The sequence below is a fragment of the Chenopodium album genome, chromosome 2 (assembly GCF_948465745.1).
Source record: "Chenopodium album chromosome 2, dcCheAlbu1.1, whole genome shotgun sequence".
NCBI lineage: Eukaryota > Viridiplantae > Streptophyta > Magnoliopsida > Caryophyllales > Amaranthaceae > Chenopodium > Chenopodium album.
In genome coordinates this window covers 66,212,422-66,230,826 of record NC_137835.1, presented here as the reverse complement: position 1 = coordinate 66,230,826, position 18,405 = coordinate 66,212,422, and the positions used below count along the sequence as shown (strand labels likewise).

The 18,405-nt window shown below is 34.2% G+C and overlaps 1 protein-coding gene and 1 pseudogene across 1 annotated transcript; one reads left to right on the top strand and one right to left on the bottom strand.

Annotated features, from left to right (window-relative positions):
- Positions 1-3,504: 3,504 nt before the first annotated feature.
- Positions 3,505-4,443, bottom strand: LOC145574579 (uncharacterized). Its single transcript, XM_081632408.1, has 2 exons — positions 4,120-4,443; positions 3,505-3,960 (listed from the first exon to the last, which is right to left on the bottom strand). Exons 1-2 carry the CDS (start codon positions 4,441-4,443, stop codon positions 3,505-3,507), a joined length of 780 nt encoding a protein of 259 aa, XP_081488534.1.
- A 577-nt stretch (positions 4,444-5,020) lies between these two features.
- Positions 5,021-18,405, top strand: part of LOC145574570 (4-coumarate--CoA ligase-like 9) — a 30,443-nt pseudogene continuing 17,058 nt past the window's right edge.

Here is an 18,405-nt window from a genome sequence, read left to right as displayed (position 1 = left end):
GTTTAGTCAAAGAGGGTCCATGGTTAATTGTCCAGATGCACCGCGCGGAAGCCTAACCGTGAAGGGTTGGCGCGAGTGGATGGGACACCGCGAGTTTTAGAAAAAACTCGCTTCCATGGTTTGGTGAATTCAACATCTCGGATGTACCCTTTGTTGCACGGAGCGTTCAATCGGGTAGATGGAGCATGAATTCCCAGAGGGTTATGTCCATATGTAGAACACATATGGGTTTCAGAAAAGTGAGAAAAAAATTCAATCAGGAAGTAGGATTGAGCAAACAATACGAAAAACCGGTCGAAATTAGAACGCATATTTCTGGCTCGGTATTGGGGGAAATTGGCGCCAACAAACAGAGACTGGCGCCAACTTTTAACTGTAGCGCCTGGCGCCAATACTGGCGTCTGGCGCTACGGCTAAAAGTGTGGCGCCAAGCTCTGGCCCCTGACGCTACTTCCCACATGCTTCAGCAGCTTTCTGTGCTCGATAAAATCTTCCAGTTTCGCGCGGTGTTATTTCAGTCCTAGTTGTGAAAGACATTCCTCAAATTTCCTACGTGTAAAATCCTATGTTTTTGACTCATTACGGATGGTCTTTCCAATGAGATCCTTTTTATGCATATGACGATAACGTTAATCAAAATTACGCACATGAAATACTTAGAACTTTTCGAGTCTCATCCACTCATTCTAAATCATTGCCGAAACAAATTCAGGAATTAAAATAGAAATCCTCCCCAGTGGAGTTGCCAAAAAACTGTAGGGAATAATTTCAAGCCTTTAAATCCCACTAGCTTGAACCCTACTGTGATCATACACTAAAGTACGGTGGCGTCCAAAAGGGAAGAAGATAGAGCAAAAGAGTCGCCAACAAGTTTTTAAGGAACTTGTAAACCATTCACGAGGTGAAGGTTACACCCTTTAACGATCCAAGAGATCGTCAACTCCATAAGGTCATGAACCAAATAAGGGTTCGGGGATGAAGGTACAAATCCAACCTAAAAGAGATTGAACCTGCCCTAATAATAGGCCTCTACTTTATTCTGATCGTATTCATGTGCGCTTTTTAATTAACATGCAATCATTAGGATTAACCCTAAACCTGTTTAATCTATGTTGGTTGAATTTAATGCACAAATAAATCTATTATTGGCGATCACTTGAATTATAATCATATTAAACCTAAACAAGATTATTAATTATCTTATTAAGCGTGATTACAAGTACCAAATTCCCTTTAAACATGCATAAAAGGCGTGATCAAGCAATAAAGAATAATGTATCAAGCAACAAAGAATAAATAATCAATATCATGAATAATAATAATAATAATAATAATAATAATAATAATAATAATAATAATAATAATAATAATAATATCATCATAAATAAAATAATTATCATCAAAATAATAATAATAATAATAATAATAATAATAATAATAATAATAATATCATCATAAATAAAATAATTATCATCAAAATAATAATAATAATAATAATAATAATAATAATAATAATAATAATATTCATAATCATAAATTATAACGATTATAATCATAATCATGTTCATGTTAATATTAAAGCATAATAATAATAGCAAGATCCTAGGCATGATACTAACAAGATTAATAACAAACCCTAGCATGTCACTAAGCAATAAAAATCAAATCTTTAACCCTAACATGATACTAACAATCATAAATATTAGGAAGAACATAGGAAGCATCGCATGAATCATATTTAATATTAAAAATACCCTAGACATGATACTAGGAATATCATAATAACAATGTAAACATGATTTCTACATCATAATATCAATTAATCAATTAAAGTACTTACTTGGATGCTTCGTACCTCTTTTCTAATAACAAAATACACACGTTAGTAACTTCAAGGAAAATAATAAACAAACAATTAAATTAAATAATTGAAAGAGAGATTTGGGACCAAACCCTCAGAAATTAAACCTTTCACATCTAGGACGAAGGCAACTTCGAATATGGCTAGGTGTTTCTAGATCTTGCGAATGCGGAATTTTGTATAAGAAAAACCAAAGTTTAGAGGAAAGATGAATGAGGGAGATGAATGAAAGAATGCTAATTAAAACTAATTGTTGAGGAAAACATGTGAATAAGGAGAATTAGTGAATGAATGGTGAATAATAGATGTAGATGATCAATGATGAATGAAACAGAGTTTTAATACGTTATTTATAGAAAAAATCAGCCAAAAAAGATAAATTAACAAAACAGAGTCTGACGCTCAGGAAACAGAGCTGGCACCAACCCTGGCTAGCTGGCGCCAGGCACCAGCACTAGCGCCAGGCGCCGATGGCTAGCGCCAGGCGCCAAGCCTGGTTCCAGGCGCCAAGGCCTGGTGTTGGACGCCAAGCTTGATTTTAACGCGTTTTCGAAAATCCGATAAGTTTTACCGTACTAGAGGATAAAATAATATAATTTCTTCGAAAATGCTATTTGATTTTAATTACAACTCTGAAAAGTCAACAAAGTCAACTTATCAATGCTAATTGAATTAGGAATGAAAAGAACCTTCTAGAAGATTCTAGAAGACTAAAACCATTCCTAATTGCATTAGGAATGATAAATCATATTAGGCCCTCCCCAAGATCATTGGGTCGTACATAAAGCTCAAACCGGGCCCAGTTTAGTAAATTGGCCATAACTTCCTCAATATTCATCGGAATTTGGAAAGGTCTTTGCAAGCCCCATCCAACTACACCACTATTGGACCCATATCATGGACCAACCAAACTGGATTGGCTGTTTTCTTAAAATAAAGTTTTCAAAAACAGAGAAAAGAGAAAAGAAATAAAAACTTTCCGCAACACTAGACTTTTCACACTTTCGCTTCATTCGATTATGATTCGACGTGAAAGGTACTCATCACTGGGTTTGGTTTTGGGGAGACACAAATGGGTGTCTACAGTAATTTTGTACAATAACATAAAAAAACTTACTATAAGAGGGGAAAAAAAAAGTTTGTTGCAAGTAATGTGAAACGACCATTTTTGGTAATTGTTGCGAGTAATATGAAACGGAGGGAGTATATAAGACTAATACTAACAAATTGATAACTTAAACTCCTAAATAATAGGAACTCATACTCCACTAATGGCTAATGCCATTCTCCACTAACAAAGTACTAACAAACTGACCCACTAACACCCACAATGTAATCTTTGACTAATTCATAATAATCCACTCAATTAGACTCCTAAAATTATTGAAATATGATAAACCCACGTACACTAACAATTCTAAATAATAACTAACTTTTGAATCAATTTCACAACATTCCCCCTTGATTCAAAAGTGGCAGACAATTGTTAAACATTGCAACTAACTCCAACGACATATTACAATAACTTGAACTCGGACCTTTTAATGAACTCGACAAATCTTAACTCGACACTTTTAATGAACTCGACATTGCAAGGTACCTCGATCAACCCCGACTTTCACAACCCAACCACGACACTATGTTTAGAAGAGCTTAGTCTCTTCCTCTTCGACCTTTTGAGCATAGTTGCTTTGCTTGCTTTGATCACCAACTTGCTCATCTCTTTGTTTATCCCAACAACGGTCTTCTTTATGCCCATACCTCTTGCAATAGTAGCATTGAACACTACTCATTGATGAACGACCCCGACCACGACCACCACTTTCTTCACGACCTTGACCTAGACCACGACTACCTCGACCATAACCACGACCACTTCCATCACGACCTCGACTACCCTCATAATACCTTCCATTTGACATTTGTCCTTCAACTTGAAAGGCTTTTTCATCTCCTTCATTCTCATGAGACTTTGAAATTCTATCTTCATGAGCTATAAGGGAACCCATTAATTCATCAAAACTATAATTAGACAGGTCTTTAGACTCTTCAATTGCCGCAACAACATGATTGAAATTAGGGTTTAAACTCCTTAACACCTTACACACAACAGTTTGATCACTAATATTTTCACCAAATGATCTCATTTGGTTAACAATATTTGATACTCTAGACAATTATTCTTGCACCGACTCTTTTTCTTTCATTAATAGTGACTCAAAATTACGACGAAGGTTTTGTAATTTAACAGATATTACCTTACTATCACCCCTATACTCAGTTTTTAGGATATCCCATGCCTGCTTGGATGTCTTTGCAGATGAAATTCTAGGGAAAATATCATCATCTACTCCTGATTGAATAAAAAACAATGCCTTTGCATCCCTTTTGCGATTTTCACGCAACTTTTGATTTGTCTCCGTCGACGACTCCGTCGGTTCTACATACCCACACTCGAGAATATCCCACAACTCTTGAGATTTGAACATTATTTGCATTTTGATACTCCAAAGATGATATTTTTCACCTTTGAAAATTGGAATTAAGGGTTGTGTATTTGCATTTGAACCATTGGTTGCCATACTTACTCAAAAAAACTTACCCACAAAAAATACTACAACAATCTGTACTAATAAAAATAAAATACGACTTAACCTTTTGGTTTCACTTAAAAACAATCTCACGACACTCACGACATTTTTTTTTTTTACTCACGACTCTTCTTTGTTTCACTCACGACTCTTTTAATAAGTCCTAGGATTGAACCATCGGCTCTGATACCATGTTGAAGCTAAAACTTAATAATATGAAAAGGTCGAAGACATATTTTAAAGAGAAGATAATAGAAAGCAACTAAATATGATTCATTTCACACACTAATTCACGATTTCACGGAAAATACAAAAGATATATATAAGACTAATACTAACAAATTGATAACTTAAACTCCTAAATAATAGGAACTCATACTCCACTAACGGCTAATGCCATTTTCCACTAACAAAGTACTAACAAACTGACCCGCTAACACCCACAATGTAATCTTTGACTAATTCGTAATAATCCACTTAATTAGACTCCTAAAATTATTGAAATATGATAAACCCACGTACACTAACAATTCTAAATAATAACTAATTTTGAATCAATTTCACAACATTACTGGAAGAGAAAGAGAAGAAAAATAAAACAATTAATCTGTTTTTTCTGCCAATGTTCCCTACCTTCGGATTCTTTATGTTTGTCAAAGCAGGAGTACTGGCAGAGACTTAAGTTTTAATGACGAAATTCGATTTCGAGAAGATGTTGGAGACGGTGGAGAGGTACAAGATTAGTTTCATACCGGTTTCGCCACCGTTAGTGGTGGCGCTGGAAAAATCGGAATTGGCTAAGAAATATGATCTGAGCTCCCTTGAAACCGTTAGCTGCGGTGGTGCGCCACTTGTAAAGGAGGTTGCTCTGAGGTTTAAAGCTTGCTTTCCTAATGTTGAAATTGTACAGGTATTTTTTATATTCCTTTTATCAGTTTGTGTCTAATGTTATGTTAGGGGCAACATGGGGAAAACACATTGTTTTGGTATTACATTTTTTTTTTTTTTTGACGCATGTTTTGGTATTACATGATTAATTTAAAATCTTTGTTAAACAAATCTTGCTATTTGCTTAAGACTATTACTCCATAAGTCATGTTGTTTTCAGCTTGATAATTTTTTTTTTAGTAAACTAAAATTATTTTTTCTAAATAAATCGTTGTTTTCTTTCAAAGTATATATAAATTTGTTGTACAATAATTATTGTACATTCATTATAAAGTGATCAAAAGTTACCTTTGAAATGAAAAAAAGTACCCAAATATGTATAAAAGTAACCCTATACAAATAAAAATTATATACTCTTTATTAGTAAAGAATCACATTTTAAATGACTAAAAATCAATTATTAGTGATTGAATGTAATTAAAATACCTTTATAAAACTTTTCTTGTTGTCTATTTATATAAAATTGTATTATGTTTAAAGATACCCAAAAGGCAAAAATTTATCCTAAAATTTAGCTAAAAGTTACCCAAAAAAGGCAAAAAGTTACCCTAAAAATTGTAAACCGCGTGGATATAAAAGTTTTCATATATATTTTGTTTAATTTAAATTTTGTTTACTTAATTTTCTAATATATTTTTTTTTTATTTAGAGTTACTAATTACTTGTATTTTCCAATTATTTATTATCATTATAAAGTATTTGACGTTAATCTAATGACAAATCGACAATGCAATGATATGTTTGTTAAGAAAATCTCATAGATGATTTAGAATTTTCCCTGCTGAAGAGATATTTGGTTTTGGTTGATTGAAGGTGGATTAAATTTATTAGAGGATATGGGGTTTGGTAGTTTGGTTCCTAAGGATAAAATATAAATGTTGGGGTTTAATTGACGAAAGTAAATTGAAGTAGATATTGAATATTGAATATTGAATATTGATTTGTTTGATATGTAGTGGAGCCAAGTATCTTTTTAAAGATTGTTAATGCATTGTTGTACAAATTACTATCATCATCGATTCATCATGATTCATGATTGTTATTAGTTTATTTTCAATCCATTTTGTAATTATCGCAACACTTTAACTTTGTAGTATTTATATTTATATTTTAACTCTATATATTTTTTTATTGAAATCATTAAAAAAAACATATATACATTGTCATGTAATATATTTTTGGAAAAATACACTTTAATAATCCCAAATATAGGCGATTTACCTACAATAATCCCAACTAGCGTTTATTTTCTAATAATTTTAACTATTAGGTGAGTTTTCCTTCAGCAGTCCCAAAAACCGGTTACCTGCTAAAAGGGTAAACTTTTTTTTTTTAATGTCACATGTCAGCACATGATTGGCTTAATATTAAAAAAAAAAAAAAAAAAAAAATCAAAAGTCATCCCAGCCACCCCCTCATCCCTCCGGCTACCTTACACCCTCCATGAAACCCTAGGCCATGGCGGCTCAACCCTTTTTCTTCGCCCAACACCACGGCTCCATCGCCTACACACCACGGCTCCATCGCCTCGACTATTCACCTACCCCATTCGACCAACCGCAGCAGCGCAGCCCCACGCTGATGTTCGCAACCACCCACAAAACTCCCTTCTCTCTCCTTCTCGTGCCTCTTTCTCTCTCCTCCGCTGACGAACACCCACAAGCACCCACGCTGATGAACACTGACGAACAACCACCGAATTCTCACGAACACCCACGAATACCCACCGAATTCTCACGAACACCCACGTTGACGAATACCCACCCTGAAACACCACCTTCTCCAGCTAATAGGTTCGGCGAAGGGTTGATGGCGGTTTCTAGCAAAAGGCTCCCAGACAAATTCAAGGGACTTTCTCAAGCATTTATCTCGGTTATTTTGGTGTAATTTGGGGCTGCTGGTGGTTTCACGGGCAAGGGTTAGGTGTTTTTGCCGGTTTCGGGGGTGCGACTGGTCGTGGGAGTCATTTCTGGCTTGGGTGGCTGGAGAAGGTGGTGTTTTAGGGTTGTGGCATGAGGTGGTGGTTAGGGCTGGAATGGTGGCTGCCAGAATGTTTTTTTTTTGTTTTCTGTTTTTTTTTTCTTTTTTTGAACCAGTCACAACCTAAAATAATAGGTTGTTGACTTTTGTTGACCGATTTGGGACTGCTGGAGGAAAAACTGACCTAAGAGTTAGGATTATTGTAGAATAATCAATAGTTGGGATTATTGTAGGTAAATCGCCCATAGTTGGGATTTAAGTGTATTTTCCCTATATTTTTAGATGAGTCTTTATGTATTTTTATTAGATTATTATATTTTTTTACTTCTTAGTAATGTATAATTACACATATTAGGTCAAAATTAAGCATCGACATATGTGCCGATCAAATTGTTGCAATTATTATAACGAAATTGAGGAAGTATAATACTCCCTCCGTTTTTAAATATTTGCTCCATTTTCCTTTTTCGACTGTTTTTAAATACTTGTTCTATTTCCTTATTTGGAAAGCTTTTATAATATTTAATTAATTTCTCCTACCAAGTGGACCCAACAATATTAATAACATATTCTCTCTCCTTCAATTCTCTCCACTACTTTTGGGTTTTTACAATATTTTATTCTTCCACCAACACCACTACCATCATATTTTATTACTTTTTTCAATTTCTCCTAAAACTCCGCACATGGAGAAATGGAGCAAATATTTAAAAACGGAGGGAAGTAATATATAGTAATGGGCACTGATTATTATTATAAGTTTTACGAACTAAGTACTACTCCCTCTATATTTTTATAGGCTAGAGATGAGTTGCACGATATTTTAAGAGGTTTAATATATAAAATAAGATGTTAGTGGGTAAAAAGTTATTATTTTATTGAAAAGTTTAGGGGTGTGAAAGGGAGTGGAGACCAATGAAAGAATGAGAAATAATAAAGTAAGAAAGAGTGGGGGCATTAGTGAGTAAAGATATACTCCCTCCGTCCCTTAATAATAATCTCTTATGGCCAATTTTATGTTTCAAATTAATAGTCTCATTTGCTTTTTTCAAGTACCATTAATATCAATTTTTTATCGAAATTTCCTCCAGTTTGCAACAGTATTTGTGCAAATTTAACATTTCCATGTAAATTTGTCTTTTCCATGTACTTTATTACTTTTTCCCCCTACTTTTTTTGCATACCCAGTGAAAACTAATTTTTTCAAAGTACTTTATCTACTTTGTTCATGTTTATTAATTCCCGTTTGTCCATAAAGGACTATCAATAAGGGACAGAGGGATTATTATTAAATTGTAAGAGATTTCCAAAAATAGTACTCCAACTTAAAAAAAAAATGGAAGAAAATAGTAATTCTAGCTTATGTAAAATAAAAAAAATAAAAAAATAAAAAACAGAGGGAGTACAATTTTTCTAAAAAAAAAAAAAAGACTAAGTACTACGATTTAATTCATGACTTACGTTGAAATATAAATTAGGATATTGCGATACTGTTAAACACAAATACTCTATTCGGATTTTTTTTTAATCTCTCATTTATCATTAACAAAGTTGTAGGGCCTCTTCTAATTGACTGAACTGAACTAAACTGAACTTATTAGAGCTGAATTGTAATAAATATTTTATAAGAGAAGGAAATTAGGAGCTGAACTGAATTTATTAGAGCTAAACTGAACTGGATTTATTAGAGCTGAGCTGAACTGAACTGAACTTATTAGAGCTGAACTGAAAATAATTGTATCAGAACAGACCCTTATACGTGGCAGATCACACCGTGTAATCGGGGTTACTTGATCAGGGGATACTCGGTCGATCAAGGGCTATTTGATTAAGGGTTACTCAGTCAATTAGAGGTTATTCAGTCAGGAATTACTCGGTTACTATTTTGGTGTGTGTCAACTGGCTACACCGTGTGGTGTGGCCAGCCACACAGAACATGCACTGTTTATCATATATATGGTCAAACTTATAAAACTTTAACTGTATTTTGTAATTTATATATAACAAAACAAAATTATCATGTGGTATATTGATCTGACTTGTTGCAATTAGTTTTATAATGAAGTTTATCATGTAAGTATATTGTTAGATAGATGGTAGTATACTCAACTCTATGAACCTGTAGGAGAATGCTTGAGAGTCGTCATGGACCAGATATTGTTTATTTTGCTAAATTGCTAGTAATTTTTTTTATTGAACACAAAGTTGAAGGCAAAAGTTTAGTTGTATAGTTTCGATTAGTTTTATGGATCGGAAAGGAATCATTACGCCACTCAGGCCTCGTTCTTTAGAGCTGCTCTGCTCTGCTCGAAAGTAATCTGCTTTGCTTTATTTTCTAATAATAATTAATAATAACAATAATAATAATTAATATTCAATAATAATAATAATAATTAATATTGTATTGATGATAATAATTTATTATTTTGAATAATTATAATAATTATTAATATTAAAAATAATTTTAATAATTACTAATATTAATAATAATGAATATTTATTAATCATAATAATAATTAATAATAATAGTTATCATTATTAATATTTAATAATTCAAACTATTAAAAATTAATATTTAATAATATTATTAATTAATAATTTCTAATAATTATACAATTCTTTCAAATAAATAAATAATAATAATAACAATTTCTTTTATAAACATTTGATATTAGAACCACAATGTGTAGAAACATTTTATGTATGTGGGTATTGATTGTTAGTTCATTGAGTTGAATTATTTTTCAAATATTTCCAAACAATTTAAGAATTAACAAAAAAAAGGTTGTTTTCAAGTAGTACTTTGTATATCATTATTATTTTTAGGGTTAAAAAATATATAATTAAGACAAATTTATAAGTAAAATCATTATTACTCATTAAATCATTTTATTTTAAAATTTTTGTGACATAAATATAAGTAAACCGTTGTCTTTTATCTTTCTACTATTAACATATGTTAAATATGGTATACATATATTTATGTTTTCACTCACCTAAATTACCGGTATATGCACTTAATAGTAGTAGTAGTAGTAGTAATAGTAATAATAATAATAATAATAATAATAATAATAATAATAATAATAATAATAATAATAATAATAATAATAATAATAATAATAATAATAATAATAATAATAATAACATTAATAATAGTATTATTAATAATAACAATAATAGTAATAATAATAATAACAACAACATTAATAATAATAATAATAATAATAATAATAATAATAATAATAATAATAATAATAATAATAATAATAATAATAATAATAATAATAATAATAACATTAATAGTAGAACAGGGCCTCAGAATGTCACACACTAGACACACCTCAACATTACTACATTAAAACAACAATAATGTAAACCAACAATGATAGTAGGAAAAATAAAATACTCTCTCCGTTTCTAAATACTTACTCTATTTCTTCATGCGCGGAGTTTAGGAGAAATCGGAGAAAGTAATAAAATATGGAGGTAGTGGGGTAGGTTGGTGAATAAAAATTGTAAAAAGCAAAAGTAATGGAGAGAATTGGAGGAGATAGAACATGAAACTAATAAAATATGATTAATGGTAGGTTCATTAGGTGAAAGAAATTAATTAAATATTATAAAAGTTTTCCAAGTAATTGTTTAAAAACGACCGGAAAAGAAAAGTTGCGCAAGTATTTAAAAATGAAGGGAGTAGTAAACAATACACATGAATAATACGTGGAAAACCCCTTCGACGTAAATGATAAAAACCACGAGACCGTTTGAGGAGTTCACCCTATACTTGAAAAATAGAGAGGAAGAAGAGAACCTCTAATCAGTATACAAAGGATTCACAATCCATCAACAATAACCAAACAATAAAAGATTAAAAATAGAGAACAAATGATGTAGAATTCCCCCCAAGAAAACTGGGTCTCTAATAGCAACAACTATGACAAAAGCAGAGCTTAAAACGATAATCCGACTATTTTAAATGAAGCTCTTAATGTCGGGACACAACTATACAAGCTGTTCAAATTTGACCACGATCCAACGATAAATTTTTTTTGCTGTGAATAATTTTCTGAAAGCTGCCCTAAAAAGCTAAAAAAGGAAACTCTCATCAAAACTCTCTGTTTATAATTTTTGTTTGTGTTCTCACTGCTGCTTGCTCACACTTACTACCCTTGTTTCCTCTAAGGGTAGCTAACACAAGACTTGCTCAAGAAGCCACCAAATTAAAGACCTGTTTTGATTTATTGAATTGAGCTAAACTGAACTGAATTGAAGTGAACTGATTGGAGCTGAACTGAACTAAACTAAATTGAACTGAACTTAACTTAACTTAAGTGATTAGAGTTAAACTGAATTGAACTGAACTCAAATAAAGCTGAACAGAACAGATCTTAAATTCTAAATTGGACTTACCCAAACAAGTAAAATGTTATAAACTTGGGCCAAATAAAGGGGCCAAAAAGTAAAATACATTTTATCGAGGCATGGGCTGGACCCATAACATTCGGGTTTCACAATTGGACGTGTGATGTGCTGTGAAAATAATATTGAAGTGCCATGATAGTTGTAACTCCCTAGTAATGTAGCTTTTCAATGTTAACTAGTGAGTAGTCCGGGCATTGCCCTAAGATACTACTTTTTATCGTTGTGCAATTATTATTTTTTAAAAGCATTTAATAGTATGTAGTACATATTTTCAATTCTTTATTGTATAATGTTATTTAGTGTGCAATATTAAAACATAATTGGCTATTAGTCTAGTTGGTTAAACAATAACACCTCCTCAAATAGATCAAGTGTTCGAACCATCTCATCGATATATATATTTTTTTTAATATAGTTGATACAACATGGAGTACCGTTGGTAGTGCGGGTGACGTGGCATATTGAGAAATTGAGTAGATGACACGGCATAATAAGATGTTGAGTTAGTGACGTGGCGTAGTGAGGGGGTCTACGTGGCATAGAGACGTTTTTAGAAACGCCTTTTAATATATTAGTATAGATTTATTGTGTATACTGTACATAAGTATATTATTATGATTTGTATTTTGTTCTGATGTGATCTGATTTGGTGAGGTGATACAGGATTGTGAGGGATAATTGTCTGTTATTAAGAAGAATGTCGTTTTTGGCCATATGTGCAAGCAGTGAAATAGTATCTCATATGAGAAATTAGATGATTAATGCCTAAAAAGTATTGGAGTTTGCTACTCCGGAATAGGTGATTTTAGACTTTGTAGTGTCTAAGTTGATATTTTTTATTTTTTATTTTTTTTTTTTGGAAAAATTAAATAATTAGCTTATCATATTTGCTAAGAAAAATAAAAAAACTGACATCAATTAAAATTCTAAAGTTAGCTAAAGCTTTCTAAATTCTTTGCAAATTACAAGGTTATACTGTGTCTTATATATAGCATAAACATCATTCACATAATATGAAAACAATCTACTGTATAACAACCTTTTGTCACAGCATGCCCTACTCTGATCACTACTCATGTGTGCAGACAATTATCCCTCACAATCCTGTATAAAACTTCTCTTCTATGTTGCTAAGTGCAGACCCTCCTCTTTCTCTCTCTTCCCCTTTTGGCCTTTTCCTCAATTTCACTTTCAATTTTTCAAATTTGATTTTCAATCCTGTATCACCTCATGTGTCGAGTAACTATAGACCACTACCAGGTATGGATAGTGGGAAGCCCATACCATAATAAAAAAATAATATTTATAAAAAAAGAAAAATTCACTTTCTCTCTCTTCCCCTCTTCTCTTCTGGGTTGCAGCTCCTCTTCCCCTCTTCTCTTCTATGTTGCTAAGTGTAGACCCTCCTCTTTCTCTCTCTTCCCCTTTTGGCCTTTTCCTCAATTTCACTTTCAATTTTTCAAATTTGATTTTCAATTTTCCCCAATTTCCTTTTCAATTTTTGGCTTTTACAACTTTCAATACTTCATCAGCTTCTAGTGTTTCTAGCGACCGTGTTTCTGCTACTCGCTTCTTCGCCAAAGCAGCAATTGGCCGCATCACTTATGAAAGTTCAGAGTTCGGTCGAAGTTGACGATGATAACTGGTTGTCGGTGCTCAGCTATTATCAACCTGTATACTGTTATTATTGACTTGTATACTGTTATTATTGATTTGTGTACTGTTATGGTTGATTTCTATACAGTTATTATGGAGTTGAATATTGTTATTAAGAGGAGAGAGACTAGTTTTTTACAGCATAGGAATTATTACGCAAAATTATATTTTTACCCCCGGTATGGACCCAACGAGCCCATACCTGGTAGTGGTCTATCACTACTCCTATGTGTCTATATGTGGGCTCTGTGGCCTTGGAACTACTTCTGTTTGTATTAGACATGACATAATATAACATTAACTTTTTTTTAAAAAAAAAAATAGGCAAAGAAAACGCACCCTCAAAAGGCTAAGGTGGTAACAATAAATTTCTTTATAGAAAATAGTTTATGTAAAAAAAAAAAAAAAAAAAAAAAAAAAATTTCTTATGAATCTATATTGATGAGTAGGGTATACAAAAGTGCACTTCTTAGTTTTATCATTGGAGATGGTTAAGGCTTGATTGTTGTAGAGTAGTAGATATTTGGGTATTAAAATGGTCATACCCATTATAGTCAAGGGTAATTCTACCTATATAAGCCCAAAGACAATAAAAAGGTCAAAGAGGCCCCAAATCATCCAAATGCACTAATATGGCCCATAATTGCCCATATGTGTACTACTAGGTTTCACTAACACCACCATGTACTACTATATATACCTCTCAAGGGGCCAAAGATGACCATACTCCTCCCTCTCTCCCTTAAACTTCTCTTAAAATATGTATTGTTTGACATCTAATTTGGGCGTCGGAGGCTCCGCCCCGGGATCCACACCCGAGGCTCGGGGTTAATTTTGCAGGTCCATTCAAGGCCCAAATTCGAGCTCCACAAGCAGCCCTTCAAGACCCGGTTTGCTCATTTTTTGCCGAAATAATTTGGTGTGTCTGTGGGGAGACGAGAACTACTACCCATGAAAATTCACTAATTCATGGCTATCGTGTTCTACCACGAAAATGGGTAAACATTCTAGCAAATTTAACCCAAACTTATTACTCCTGTCATATCGGGGTAATCATTTGTAAATGGTAGAGGTGTTGGATAAACACTCTGATTTATCACCAATGTCACTACCTGCGTTTACAAAAAAAAAAAGGAAAAAGGTGGATATATTCCATAATAAATGACCAAGCTTTAATTATTCTTGTGGAAGAATAAAAGAAGCTAGATCTACGTGGCTCTAATGGAAAGCTCACAAAGCAAACTTTCCATTCACACGGCCAAGTTGAAGAGGCAACAAGCTATCACAAGTCCACCATTCTCTGTCATCCCACTAGAATTGAAGCTCTTCAATTCAAAAATAATAATAATAAAAAAAAAAATCTCGGCGAGCCAAGACAATTCAAGCTTTAAGGCTCGCAACGCCATAGTTGAAGCTTTGCAGCTCACAATGTCAAAAGTCGAGGCTAACCGATCCGAAGCCGAAGTGAGTTGAAGCTAGCTACATGGAGCTTGAGAAAGCCAAAATTAAGGCAAGCCGAGAGTGGGTGCCGAACCGGAGCTCATATGAGCCGAAAGTGGTTCATCTAAACCAAAAGTCTTCTGAGCCGAAGAAGGTTACCTTCGCCGAGGTTCAGGCTCCTAGCCGAGGTTCGAGCTCCTAGCCGAGGTTCAAGCTCCTGGCTAAGGTTCAGGCTCCTAGCCGAGGTTTGAGCTCTTGGCCAAGGATCACCTTCGCCAAAGTTTGAGCTCCTGGCCGAGTTTCACCCTCGCCGAAGTTTGAACTCCTAACCGAGGTTCACCCTTGCCAAAGTTTGAGCTCCAAGCCGAGGTTCACCCTCGTCGAAAGTTCGGGGTCCAAGCCGAGGTTCACCTGAGCCGAACAAACCAAAAATAATAATAATCATCAACCATCCTCACGATGATGATGATGAAATAATTAATAATCATCAACCATCCTCACGATGGTGATGTTATATAACAAAAAAAAAGTAAAAGATCCACCTATCTCAACCAACGAAGTCCAATCCCTTCGGAATTCTTTAGGTTGTTCAGATCATTACTTAATCTCATCAAGGAATCACTATACGTCCAAGTTTAAAGGCAAATCCGTTCGGACAAATTGATCCTTGATTAGCTCTATCGATCAAGAGTTAGGCTTTTTAGCCACTGGCTCCTCCGATCAACAGTTCAAACACCGCTCTAGCAAGAAACAATGGTTTCACAACCAAAGTATAGACAACCACTGGCACTGTACTTCGGATAAACCAGTTTTTGGGGGGCAAGGAGTTAACCCCGACGCAATCTATAGTATAGCCAACTTGAGGCATGGTATCCTAGACAACTGATGAACTCCATCCCAAAAGCAAACAATGACTTCACCACCGGAGTATTGTCTTAACTGACATTGTGCTTCGGATGAGTAAGTGTGTTGGGGATATCCTAACAGCAAACAATGAATTCACCACCAAAGCATAGTATTAACTAACATTGTGCTTCGAATAAGTCAGTTTGTTGTGGAAAAGGGGGTCGTGGTTGAATCTGAAACATAGCCAAACACTGGCATTGTGCTCTAGATAAACCATTGCCTCGTAAGCTTGGCATAAAAACCTTTGTCCGAAGTAAGAGATACCTTTCTCGGAGTCCACGACTTTTGAAAGGCGCCTCACATGCTTCGAGCAACATGTATGCAAAAATAAACTCTAATGATCGTTGGATCAAGAGTTAAAATTGGGTAAAAATCTCTTACAATCCTCGAATGAAGAGTGTTGCCTCGGATAAACTCCTACAATCCTCTGATCAAGAGTGTTGCCTCGGATAAACTCTTATAATCCTCGGATCATGAGTGTTGCCTCAGATAAACTCTAATGATCCTCATATCAAGAGTTAAAGTTGGGTAAAAATCTATTACAATCCTCGGATCAAGAGTGTTTCCTCGGATAAACTCTTACAATCCTCGGATCAAGAGTGTTGCCTCGGATAAACTATAATGATCCTCGGATCAAGAGTTAAAGTTGGGTGAAAATCTCTTGCAATCCATGGATCAAGAGTGTTTCCTTGGATGATCTCTTACAATCCTCGGATCAAGACCGTTTCCTCATAAAAACTCTAGTGATCCTCGGATCAAGAGTTAAAGTTGGGTAAAAATTTCTTACAATAATCGGATCAAGAATGTTGCCTCGAATAATAAACCTGAACAAATAAAGACTTTCGACTCAATTTCTATTAATGAATTACTTGGGAAGTTAAAATAAAACCCAACTCATTTTTAAAATAGAATTCGGTCGGGGGGCTAATTCTTTGGATACTAAAATGGTCATACCTATTTTAGTCTAGGGTAATTCTACCCATATAATCCCAAAGGGCATAAAAAGGCTCAAGGGGCTCTAAATAAGCTAAATGCACTAATATGACCCATAATTGCCCATATGTGTATTGCTAGGGTTCACTAACACCCACCATATACTACTATATATACCTCTCAAGGGGCCAAAGGTAAAAAAAAGGGGGGGGGGGGGATCACTCTTACACTAAGATGACCATACTCCTCCTCCCTCTCTCTCCTAAACTCTTCTCAAAATATGCATTGTTTGACATCTAACTTAGGCATCGGAGGCTCCATCCCGGGGTGTCGGGGTTCATTTTGTAGGTCCATTCAAGGCCCAAATCCGAGCTCCACAAGCAGCCCTTAAAGGCCCGTTTTGCTCAATTTTTGTTGAAACTGTAGATATTACCATAGATTTTAAGTATATCTTGTAATAGTAGTAAGGCAAAGTGTAGAAACAGTGGAGCCCCTTTGGTGTGTCATAGAAGTAGAGATGGACATGGGCCGGCCGTCCCACGGGCGGCAGGGACCCGACACGAACAACACAACAGGAGCACGCCAGCAGCACGACATGACACGATGACCAAGGAGTGGGTCGTGTCGTGAACACGATTTTGCAAATTCGGCACGGGCACGGACACGAACCTGCGAGCGACACGATACTTTGGCCCGCGAACACGACCAAGCACGGCATGTGACACGCCAGGAACAGCAGGTCCTGTGCAAAACGAATACTCATTCGCCGCTTCAAATAAATTAATAATAAAAATAACATAAATAATAAAGAAATATAAAAATAATAATAAGAAGAAGAATAATAAAAAAGAACAGTAATAATATAATTATAAAATAACGTATGCATAAATTTATAAAATTATTTAAATAGTGTATCCATTCTAAAAGCTGTTCAAAAATATATATTGATTCTTTTTAATAAAAAAATAACATGGGCGGCACGGTGACCGGCACCGGCACGACACACCAGGTTCGTAGGCCGTGCGGTGTCGTGAGCTGGGATGTTTGAAATGATGGCCCGACCTGGCACGGCTTACCAAAATATAGGCACGACACGAGCCACCATTAGGCACGGCGAGGTACGACCCATGGTGGCCCAGCACAGCACGGCACGATGCTCACCTCTACATAAAAGTGTGAAACCATGTGTATTATATGTATAAAACCTGATATTTTTTCAGCTCAACCAAAAATATTAATTGCTAGCTAGTGATTTAATTACTGGTAACAGGATGTATATGTTAGTATGTAGTTTCTACATTGATTTCTGAGTTTTCATTAAAGAGAAATCACTTCTTAGAACTGAGAGTATAATTTTTTTTTATTTATACAAAAAACTGATAGTTACTCAACGAGTATAAGGAGTTAATTACTTTCACTTAGAGTTAGGGCGGTTTATAACTTCATTATATTAGTAGCGGATCTTGATGCTAAAAGTATAGGGGAAAGATTTGAACCAGTTAAAATTATAGATATCTAACCACTGACATAACATTTAATATTAATATTTAATGTGATGTATTCATTATGTCTAATAAAGCTTAAACAAGTTACTCCCTCCGTGTTTTCATAAGTGTTACACTTTTTTTTTTTGGCAAAAAACTACCTTTAAATATTATATCTTTC

Bases quoted from the DNA above. Each gene is read 5' to 3' on its own strand.
- LOC145574579 (XM_081632408.1), bottom strand. From the start codon at position 4,443: ATGGCAACCAATGGTTCAAATGCAAATACACAACCCTTAATTCCAATT. The intron at 3,961-4,119 runs GTAATATCTGTT...GTTGTGTGTAAG, and splicing joins AGTATAGGGGTGATAGTAAG to GTGTTAAGGAGTTTAAACCC.